The sequence below is a fragment of the Dromiciops gliroides genome, chromosome 1, assembly GCF_019393635.1.
Source record: "Dromiciops gliroides isolate mDroGli1 chromosome 1, mDroGli1.pri, whole genome shotgun sequence".
Taxonomy (NCBI): Eukaryota; Metazoa; Chordata; class Mammalia; order Microbiotheria; family Microbiotheriidae; genus Dromiciops; species Dromiciops gliroides.
Window position 1 is genome coordinate 15,238,409 of NC_057861.1, and position 12,034 is coordinate 15,250,442.

Sequence of the window (12,034 nt, forward strand, 5' to 3'; positions counted from 1 at the left end):
TCAAAAAATAAAACAGACTAGTGAGACTAATTCGAATGGCTTACATGGGACTCCCTAGGTGAAATCCCCTTGTGTTTAAAAGGGGGTCTTTCTCAAATAGAATACGATTTGGGCTACATTCAGATCTTCTCACTACGATGTCCTCTAGTCCAACAGCTATTCAAAGCAACAGAGCAGCAGATTTACAAAATGACCAAACGAATTCAGAAAAGGTAAAACGATGGCATATGGTGGTCAAATGTCTGTTCATCTTTTTTCTATGGGGTGGCTTGGGTTTTTTTACAGGTGGGGGTTCAGTCTGCAATAAAGACCCATTATGACATTAAAACCTCTGCAGAAGGGGTTGGCCACGAGGTGGTCGTGCCAACAGTTTCTTTTAGAAAGGGGCTTTAAAGGGAACATTAGGCCTGGTGGGATGTCCAAAGATGCTCTGTGGAGCCAAGCAAAAAAGCCCAGAAAGCAGGGAAGGATGGCATGTCATAGAGGCAAGCTGATGATCTCGAAGGCCCCATCCCCAGCGCTATTTCAACTTGCAGAAAGCAAGTCCTTACTCTGGGTCAGACACTGGGCCAGAGCCTGGACATGCAGAAGACAAGAAAGAGAAGCGGGCCCTGCCCTCAGGAGGATTCCACTCTGTGGGGATCCTACTACTGGTGGATAGTAATCGTAAGGTCCTCTGCGTGCCCCCTTTTCCTTCCCTGAAGAAGACGGCAACAGCTCTGCTAACTCCCTGGCAGACCCTCCTTTTCCTCTGTGGCCAAACTTCCTCTGGCTCTCGCCTTCTCTAACAAGGCCGGCGATCAGACAACAGATCATCACTGGGACAAAAGTAGACCTTCCTGGAGCAGGTAGAATCTTGGGCTCCTGGATGATAACACTTTCTTTTCTTTTTTTGTTGGGGAGGAGGGTCCCTGATATCATGAGTGTGGGGCAATAGGGCCAAACTCAAACAGAAATGGGAATATCCAAACAGAAAGATCCCTGTGCTTTAACGTGGATTTCTTTTCAAAATGGAATGCTGATAAAGCACCAGCCCTGGAGTCAGGAGGACCTGAGTTCAAATCCGGCCTCACACACTTAACACTTACTAGCCGTGTGACCCTGGGCAAGTCACTTAACTCCAATTGCCTCACTAAAAAAAAAAAAAAAAGGAATGCTGACTAGGAATTATTATTGTTCTTTTTTATTTTCTGAAATATTGCCGATTACATTTTCATTTGATTCGGGCCATGCTCCCTCCATCAAAGCAGACTACAAGCTGTTATTCAGTCAGTTTTTTTCAGTCATGTCTGACTTTTTGGCACTCCACTTGGACTTTTCTTGGCAAAGACACGTGAGTAGTTTTGCTATTTTCCTTCTCCAGCTGAGTTTACAGAGGAGGAAACTGAGGCAAACAGGGCTAAGTGACTTGCCCAGGGTCACACAGCTGAAGTCACATTTGAACTGAAGGATATGAGTCTTCCTGACTCCATCCATCGTATCACCCAGTCACCCCAGAGTGCAAGTACCTGCTTAGCAATTTATAATGTCACGGAATTGTCTGGGCATTAGAAGGCTTAAGTGAGTGGATGACAGGCAAGGCATATTAGAATGGAGAGCTGGCCCTAGAGTAAGGGAGACCTGGGTTCAAGACTTGCCTTTCATCTCTATCTCTGGTTGTGAGTCCTGGGGAAAGCTTCAGTATCTGTGTTATATATTATTACTTAAAATATTGGAGAGGAGAGGGGGAATTCTCAGTATGGAAACTCAGCTTCAATTTAAGAAAGTTGCCTAGGGGTACCGAGAGCTCTCTCAATCATCAAGCACTTATTAAGTGCCTACTATATACATCGAGGCAGCTGGATAGAGTGGATAGTGCACTGGGCCTGCAGTCAAGACGACTCATCTTCTGAGTTCAAATCTGGCCTCAGACACTTACTAGCTGTATGACCCTGGGCAAATCACGTCACTCTCTTCACTTCAGTTTCCTCATCTGTAAAATGGGTTGGAGAAGGAAACAACAAAGCGTTCCAGTACCCTTGCCACAAAAACCCCACATGGGGCCACAAAGAGGGGATTGAACAATAAGGACAAGAACACATACACTTAGTGTTTACACACGTGTATATGCCAAGGATCCAAAAAAAAAAAAAGAGAGACAAAAACAAAAGTCCCTGCCTTTGAGGGGCTCACACTCCAATGGGGGCCAACCTCAAACAAGCCCATGACTTTATGCCCAGGATCACACAATCGCGGTGCATCCAGAGAGGGAGACATGGACCCCAGTCTTCCTGCCTCCAAGCCGCTACATGGCCTTTCTGTGTACATTATAGAATACTAAAATGGCTATGAGGTAGCTGTGGGGCAGTGGTTAGAGATGCGGGTCTTGAGTCAGAAAGTTCTGGGTTCGAATCCCTCCTTTGACACATAACACTGCTGTGATCCAGGACAAGTCGTTTGACCCCTTAGCCGCCCCTGGGTAACTCTTTCTGAGTTACCAGAGGAGGTGTCCCTTTGCACTGAGGAGGGACTTTCATTACTGGGAGGTTCCTATGCCAGAACAATCAAAGGTCCAGTCCCTATCCCCCCAAAAAAGGAAATAAGAGATGTTGGGGACCTTAAAACTAATTATTTATGGATCTGAGAGCTTGGAATCTACAAGCTGGAAAGAGGACATAGAAATGGCAGCACTGGAAGGTTCCTCAGGCCTTAGCTAGCATAACAGATGATGAAACTAAGGAAGCGGAGGGGGAAGCCAGGCCCCCAAGGTCCCACAATAATGGAACATCAGGGCCAAGCCAGGGCTCCGGATCCCCAGGCTAATGAACCCAAAGGTCACAGAGAAATTTTAAGGGGCACAGGACAGCTACAGGCAAGCCAAACACCAGGGGGGCCTCTTTACCTTTTCTTGGGGAACGCTGTCTTGAAGAAGCTCACCACTCGGTGCCGGGCCCTTAACAAGTCTCGACTCGCTCTCCAAAGCTGGCCTTGTGAACCTAGTGGAGAAACGGGGGTTAATCTCCGAGGCAGCGGAACGCATCCAGAACATTTAACTAACACAATATGAACACGCTGCCAACAGCCAGCCAGACTCGCCCCCTCCCAAGTTACTGCTGTCATGAACTTGACGGAGAAAGCCTGAGATGTCACAATATCAATCCTGCTTGCCACCAGTCATGGTCTGGCTGGGGGAAAAACCTCTGGACCAGCAGCCAGGAGGCCCAGCTTCCAGTCTGTCACTCACTGGGGGAAGCATGTGCTCGTAAAGTCTCAGTTTCCTCATATGTAAAATGGGCATCGTCATCCCTGTCTTCCCTAGCTTTTAGGGAAGACTTAAGGCTACACATGGATATTATCCCCGTCGAGGTGTTTTGGAAGGAAATACAAATGTCGCGAGGGGTATAATTACTTTAGACAATAACAACTACTAATCACTGGCCGTGTGACCTAAGGGCTATCTCTGCCCCGTGCCAGGTCTCTTTGGTTGTTCCTATAAAATAAGAAGGTTGGACTAGATGACCTCTGAGGTCCCTTCTGGCTCTAAAGGTCAGTGAGTTTACCAGCCGATAGAAGCACAAACAGATGTCATGGGAAGACCACGCTCACCCTGACTGGGTCAATTCAATTCCTCAATTTGGCACTGTAGTCTACAATAACAACAACAGCAACAATAATGTTGCTAGTAATAATAGTTATTAAGTCGTTTTCAGTCGTGTTCAACTCTCTGTGACTCCATTTGGAGTTTTCTTGGCAGAGACACTGGAGTGGTTTGCCATTTCCTTCTCCAGCTCATTTGACAGATGAGGAAATGGAGGTAAACAGGGTTAAGTGACTTGCCCAAGGTCACACAACTAGTAACTGTCTGAGGCTGGATTTGAACTCAGGAAGATGAGTCTTCCTGACTCAGGTCCAGCATTCTATCTACTGTGCCACCTAGCTGCCCTAGTAATAATAATGGTACTTTATATAATATATATAGTGCTTTAATATATAATATAAAGAGCTTTAATATTTGTAAAGTGATTTACAATTATTATCTCATTTGATCTTCACAACTACCCTGGGAGGTTAGGGGCTGTCATTATCCTCAGTCTACAGTTGAGGAAACTGAGGCAAGCAGGGATTTGAAGTGACTTGCTCAGAGTTACCCAGCTAGTGGAGTGTCTGAGGTTGAATTAGAACCCAAGTCTTCCTGACTCTAGGTCCAGCAATCTACCATACACTGCACCACCTAATGCCTCTTTTATAACATAATGAACCACAGATGGGGGCTCGGTAACAGATGGCCTCTAATCCTAGTTTTGCTGCTAACTAACTAGTTGTGTGATTTAGGGGGTGATTCAATGCCTCCCCCCCACAATGATCTTCTATCTGTGTATTTATTTTGTATATATTCAAAGGCAAACATGTTGCTTCTCCTGAAAGAATATAAGCTAGAAGCGGGACTGTTTCCTCTTTGTTTTTGTTCAGCTCTTGCTTGGCTCATAGTGGGTATTAAGTAAGTTACTGATTAACTGATTGAATAAATGCCCGTTGAAGGGAATGTTGCATGTACTCTCTTTAGAGCAGAGTACAGTTTCCAGAGGGCAGAGCAGGGACTATTTCTGGGTTTCTAGTCTTCATACCCCCACAGTCTAACACTGTGCCTGGCATACAGGAGGTACTAAAGAAATGCTTTAAGATCATTTGACTTCAGTTCTATTTCACTCCATAATTACATTTATTTGTATACATGTGCCACTCCCCTCCTCCCATGGCCATGCCCCCACCCATCCATGGGATGGGGGCCCCATAAGTGAGGCAGGACCAAGGTACTTCATTTAGTATTCATTCATTCATTTATTCATGTATTTATTGATTTTTTAAATTTTTTTTTTAGTATTTATTTTTTATGAGGCAGAGTGGCATAGGAGATAAAGAGTCGACCTTAAAGCTGAGAAGATTTGTATTCGAATCCTGCTTCTGACCTACATTGGCCTATGTGTGACCTCGGGTAAGGCCTTTGACCCCCTCGGTGCTCTAAGCAATTCCTTGTAACTTTTGGAGAAAAAACCAATCAACATTAGTAGGTGTTTCCTCACTCAGGCCTTCCTTATGCCAATGAGGTCACAGTTCTGGCTCCTTCCTTATTTATTTTTTTGCATATGAAACCATTATTCTCTTACACAAACAACTTAAAAAAAAAAGGTATACAAGAAATTTTGCACTGCAGTACCCCTCCTGTCTTGCCTGCCTGTGTCCCCTTCTGAATGTGCTCCAGGTAGCAAAGATATTAGAGTGCCCACTTTACAGATGAGAAAACTGAGACTTGGGTGATCATGGGCTCAAAGCTCTGGAGCTAGAAGGAACCTCAAATGCTGAACCAGAACCTCTGATGGAAGGGACCCTGTCTTCTTCATCTCCGTATCCCTGAATGGATTTTTATACATAGTAGGTACTCAGGAAAAAATGACAACAAACACAAAGGCAGCAATTTCTGTCATGTCATGCTGGCAGGTATGTCAGAGAACACTGAGTTCACCCCCTGTCCCTTCATTTTACAGAAAAGGAAACTGATGGGGCAGCTAGGTGGCGCAGTGGATAAAGCACCAGCCCTGCATTCAGGAGGACCTGAGTTCAAATCTGGCCTCAGACACTTGACACTTACTAGCTGTGTGACCCTGGGCAAGTCACTTAACCCCAACTGACTCACCCCAAAAAAAAAAAAGTAAACTGAGGCAAAGGGAAACCAAGTGATTTGCCCAAGTAAGCATTTTAAGGCAGGATTTGAACTCAGGTCTTCCTGACGCCAAGCCCAGCATTCTATCCACTAAAGCCTGTGGGATTCAGGAAAGAAAAACAGTCTGTACTTACACTTTGGTCAGGTCGGCAGACAGGGGCCTAGATTGGAAGGACCTCCTCCTGCTCTCGGGGGGCACCTGAGGCTCGGGGCTCTCCACTGTCCACTCTTTGATTCGGTCCTGGACTTTCACGCTGCCTTTCTCCATCTCGGGGGCTGGAGTGGGAGCCTCGGTGCTTAACCGAGACGAGAAGTTTTCTGAGCCAAACAGACTGACCCGCTTCTTGACACTCCCCCTCGATACCCACTCTCCCCCTGCAGAGCTGTCCCTTTCGGTCCCCTTGCTGTACCCCTCAGCTGCTCGGGTTTTCCCCTCCGCAAGTGCTGGGCTTTTTTCTGATCTAGGCAAAGACGCTGCTCCTTCAGCCTCCTTGCGCTCTGGGTCCCTCTCCTGTTTGGCCTTCTCTTCCAATGAGTTCCACCCTTTTCTGGCTGAGGCCTCAGTCAGGTCTGTAGATGTCTCGGAAGAACAGGCTTCCATCGACCTAAAGACAATTTTCTGATTCTGTTCCTTGACTTTGTTTTTCAAGTCTGGGATGTCCAAATCCCGTTGTTCCTTCGATCTCAAGGTAGGCTTCGAGGGTGCGGCCCTGTCCAATGGCTCTGACGTCTCTTCTCCATTCCCTCTGTCATTGGAACTCACACCCAGCCCTTTCTCCTTGCTCGCCTCCGAGGGACTGACCACCTTCTTGGACAGGATGTCCTTATTTTCAAACATGGCCGTGAGATCCACAGACAGGGGCCGAGGTTTCCGGACCCACGATTTTTCCGGGGGAGGAGGGGGGACCTTCCCCCCGGGGAGTTCTAAAGGACTTGGCTTTGGATTTTGGAGAGACTCGAAGATGGCTGAGACGGGCCTCTGCCTGACCCTCGGCAGGACCTCTGAAGATGGGGGACCTCCTTCATTCTTGATGCCAGGGGATACTACGGGTTCCTTTTCCTCCCCCTTCTCCCAAGATTTCAACACAGCCGGCCTTTCGTCCGAAGACAGAGACGCTTGCCTCTGGAGGATCCCCACAGATCTCCGAGGTGGCAGTGCAGGTTTGGCCAAAGTCTCAGTCTTGGAGATGGGCAGGTGTCCTTGGAGCTGGCCCACATTGTCTACCTTTTGCTCCTCACCTGCCCACTTCCCTGAGCTGGGCTTGGCCTTGGCCTTGGAGGGACCAGCCGTCTCAAACAGGATAATGGTGTTTTGGCTATGCACGGCTTGAGGCAGGGATTTATTAAAGGGCTTTATTACATTTGAGCTCAGGCCTCCCCCATCATCCATCTTTGGTTCAACCAAGGAAGGCATGTTTTCATCCAAAGCCTTAGCGGCGGATGAGTCCTCAAGCTTGCTATACGTGAGTGGCCTGGTCATCACAGTGCCAGGCTTCACGGACGTGATGGGAGATTTCACATTTGCAAACGTATCCAAAGGGCTCTCCTTAGAAAATGGCTTTGGGGAAAGACGGGGCCCGAGGAGGCCTCGCGATGGAGTCCTGAGATTCCTCGGCCCTGCCAACACCATCCCCGGAGGAGAGGCCGGGGCTTTGCTGATGGGGTGATAGTAGGTCACCTGCAGTTTGTCTTCCTTGGTGATCTCGTTTAAGTTGGGAACAGGTGTTAGGGACGCGAGGGGGCTGACCTCTACCCTCGTAGCCATGGTCACCTGCATGCAGCCATCTCTGTTAAGACATTCCGGAACAAAGCAGCGACCACTAGTAAAATGAGAGAAAAAAGTGAAGAATTAGCATGGGGCAGGACTCACACTGACAGCAGACCAACTTGCTCTCACCTGAGCCTCCCCCCATCGCCATCTCTGGGCTTGGAATTAGGAGACCTAACCTTCAATCTCTCCTTGGATACTCACTGGCTGTAGCAGCCTGGCCAAGTCAACTTTCCCCTCCTATGGATAATCACATACGGCTTATATTTCTGTACTGTCTTCAAGGTTTACAAATGTCGTTCAGTCGTTTTTCAGTCATGTCCGATTCTTTGTGACCCCATATGGGGTTTTCTTGACAAAGATACTGGAGTGATTTACCATTTCCTTCTCTGGCTCATTTGACAGTTGAGGAAACTGAGGAAAACAGGGTGAAGTGACTTGCCCAGGGTCACACAACTAACAAGTATCTGAGGCTGGATTTAAAGTCTTCCTGACTCCAGGCAGTGAGCTCTAACCACTGCACCACATTGTTGCCCCTACATGTTAGTTTTAGTGAATTTAAGAAGCACGGCACAGTGCCTGGAACATATCTGACACCTAATATATGTTTATTGATTGACTGATTGATGGTAATACCATCTTGGGGATTCCAAGAATAAATAAGAGAATAAGGGAATAATGTGCTCTGGTCGGACCACAACTGGAGGGCTGTCCTCCTTTCTGGGTGACCACATAGACAAACTTGCCAGAGTATATTCAGTAGAAAAGGTTATAGGGTTACAGATATTTAGGCAGTGAGGAGGCACAATGGTTAGAGCCATGGACTTGGAATCATGAAGACATGGAGTTGGATCCTGCCTCAGGCACTGACTAGCTGTGTGGGGCTGAGCAAGTCATTTTGCCCATGTCTGCCTCAGTTTCCCTTCTGTAAAATGTGGATAAAAGCATCTACTTCTCAGGGGTATCATAAAGAGCAAATGAGTTAAGATTTGTGAAGGGCTTTTCAAACCTTAAAGTGCTCATACAAATGCTGGTGGTGGGGGGCAGCTAGGTGGTGCAGTAGATAAAGCACCAGCCCTGGATTCAGAAGGACCTGAGTTCAAATCCAGTCTCAGACACTTACTGGCTGAATGCCCCTGGGCAAGTCTCTTAACCTCTGTTTGCCTCTGTTTTCTCAACTTTAAAATGTGGGCAATACCTCCCAGAGTTGTTGTGAAGATCAAATGAGATAACATCTGTAAAGTGAATAGAGCACAGTGCCTGGTGCATAGTAGGTGCTTAATAAAGGCTTATTTCCTTCCTTCCTCTAGCAGGTAGGTTGTAAAAACTCCTCATCTCTCCACTACTTGTGGCCAAAAATAAAAAGAGGCACTCACTGGTTCAAGTTCAGTCAACAAGTATTAATTAGGTACCTACTATGTGGTAGGCCCAGGGATACAGACACAACACCTTGGAAACTTTTAGGAATTATATATTTTTTTCTTTTGAACAGGGCAAGGCAGAAGAGAAGAGGTCCATAGGAAGACAGTGACCTAGTATCTATCAATCAATCAATCAATCAATCAATCTCTCTGTCTCTGTCTCTGTCTCTATCTCTGTCTCTGTCTCTGTCTCTGTCTCTCTCTCTCTCTCTCTCTCTCACACACACACACACACACACACACATGCACGCACACCTGCCTCTCATCATGACAATGATATATCTGGAGAATCCCCATATGCACCAAAATATTCACGAGAAGACTCTATAGGAGCTAAGGGTACCAGAAACAAAGGTGATGCCCATGGAGCAAGGAAAGGTTAAAGTAGTTGTACAACATGAGTTCAGTGAATGTGACTGAGCTGAAAGAAACAATGCAAAGAGAAGCATGGGGAGACTTATATGGAATGAGGAAAAATGAAGTCAGCAGAACCAGGAAAACACTGTATACAATGGTGGCAACAATGTTAACAAGAGAGGCAAGGAGAGCAAACGCTGTAATTTGAATGACCCAGCTTGGCCTCAGAGAAGAGCTGAAAAAATGTAAAAAAATGAAAAAAAATGTACACACAAGGGGCATCTAGGTGGTGCAGTGAATAAAGCACCAGCCCTGGATTCAGGAAGACCTGAGTTCAAAATCTGGCCTCAGACACTTGACACTTACTAGCTGTGTGACCCTATGCAAGTCACTTAACCATCATTGCCCTGCCAAAAAAAAAGAAAGAAAGAAAGAAAAATGTACACACAAACCCCTCCCTACTTTACAGAGGTGGGGGACCACTGGGGTAGAGCATTGCATATACTGTGATTCTCAGCTGATGTGTTTGATCCATTTTGCTGAACTTCCTTCCTTTCTTTTCTCCTTCCTTCTTTCCTTCTTTCTTTCCCTCCTTCCTTTTTCTTCCTCCTTCCCTCCCTCCTCTTTCCTGCCTTTCTTTTCTTCTTCCTTCCTCTTTCCTTCCTTCTTCCCCTTCCTCCTCTCTGTCCTTCCTTTTCTCCCTGCCTTTCCTTCTTTCCCTCCTTCCTCTACCTCCCTCCTTTCCTTCCTTCCTTCCCTCCCTCCTTTCCTTCCTTTCTTTTCTCCCTCTTCTTTCCTTCTTTTTTCTTCTTTCCCTCCCTCTTTCCTTTTCTTCTTCCTTCTTTCCTCTTTCCTTCCTTCTCTCCCACCTTCTGCCCCTCTCTCCTCTACCTCCTCCTTTTCTCCCTCCCTTCCTTCCCTCCCTTCTTTCTTCCCTTTCTTTTCTCCCTCTTCTTTCTTTCCCTCCTCTTTCCTTCCTTCTTTCCCTCTCTCCTCTCATCCTTCCTTTTCTCCCTCTTTCTATCTTCTTCCATGATTCCCTCCATCCTCTACCTCCTTTTTCTCCTTCCCTTTCCTCTCTCCTTCCCTTCCTTTCTTTCTTTTTCTTCCTCCTCCCCTCCTTTCTTCCTTCTTGCCTTCCTTCTTAGTTACAAATATGGCTCATGGGTAGGGGAGGAAAATTTTGGGAAATGTTATCAATAACTCTTTAAATAGAAAAGAAATAAATACTAATTGGCATCTCTGCCATTCTGAGGCTTTCTTTCATTCTTTATCTCAGCTGGTACTCCACTAAGCCCAGGAGCACAGAAGCCTGGGATCTCAGAGTTGGAAGTAACCTCAGAAGCCATCCTGTCCAACCCATTCCTGAAGAATCCTTTCTATAATGTCACACACATGCATTGATGCATACACACTCACACCCTCACTCTCACAAGCATTCACACACAAAGTCCTTAGCACAATGCTTGGCACATAGTAGGTTGCTTAATAAATACATTTATTATATTGTACATACATATACATACTCTCTCACACTCACCCATACATATACACATTCACACCTCTACATACATACACCTTCACACCTTCATACACACATACATATACATGCACATGTTCTTACATCTACACATGCATATATTCACTCTCGTATACACGCATTCACATACATATACACATGCACACACATATTCAGATTCACACAGATTCACACACACTTACTCTCATACACACCACTTACAGTCACACACACATTCACAAACTCACATTTATACATACTCTCTCATAAACACATGCACATACTCTTACATATACACATTCACACACTCATACTCCGATTCCCAGATTCTCACTCATTCTCATACATACCACTTACAGTCACACACATTCAAACACATTTATACATACTCTCTCATACACACACTCACATACATACATATACATTCACACACTCATACTCAGATTCACACATACTCTCATACACACTACTTACAGTCACACACACACTCACATACTCACATTTATACATACTCTCATACACACACGCACATACTCTTCTTACATATACACATTCACATGCATATATTCACTCTCACACACACACATTCACATACACATATACAGATACACATTCCTATACATATACACATTCACACACTCATACTCAGATTCATACATACTCTCATACCACTTACAGTCACACACACACATTCACACACTCACATTTATACATACTCTCATACACACACACATACTCTTACATATACACATTCATACTCACATTCCTACATTCACACACCCACATGCATATATTCACTCTCATACACACACATTCACATACACATATACAGACACACATTCCTATACATATACACCTTCACACACTCATACTCAGATTCCCATAGATTCACACACTCATTCTCATACACACTACTTATAGTCACACACATTCAAACACTCACATTTATACATACTCTCTTGTACACACACTCACATACATACATATACATATACACATTCATACATTTGCACACACTCATACACACACACACATATACACACACACAGAGTCATCCAGCCTCTGCTTGAAGCCTCTCCAGGTAGAGAATTCTACTTCTGAACTGGTCTATTAGAACATTTGTTTGAGGCCCCCCACACCAATCTCAGATCTAAATGTTCCTCCTTTGCAGCCTGCACCTGCTGTTGCTGGTTCTGCCCCCTGGAGCCAGGCAGGACCAGATGAACCCCTCTTGCACATACTTGATCATTGCTGGCATGCTCCCCCTGAAT

General features: G+C 45.6%; 1 protein-coding gene across 2 annotated transcripts in view; it reads right to left on the reverse strand.

Annotated features, from left to right (window-relative positions):
* KIAA1671 (KIAA1671 ortholog) overlaps window positions 1–12,034 on the reverse strand; it is a 226,733-nt gene that overhangs the window by 142,197 nt on the left and 72,502 nt on the right. For both annotated transcript variants that reach the window (XM_043963839.1, XM_043963757.1), the window contains exons 3-4: window positions 5,833–7,518; window positions 2,882–2,975 (exon numbers count right to left, since the gene is read on the reverse strand). In XM_043963839.1, coding sequence (XP_043819774.1) covers window positions 2,882–2,975; window positions 5,833–7,475 — 1,737 coding nt within the window. In that variant the 5' untranslated portion in view covers window positions 7,476–7,518. The remainder of the gene's footprint in view (window positions 1–2,881; window positions 2,976–5,832; window positions 7,519–12,034) is intronic.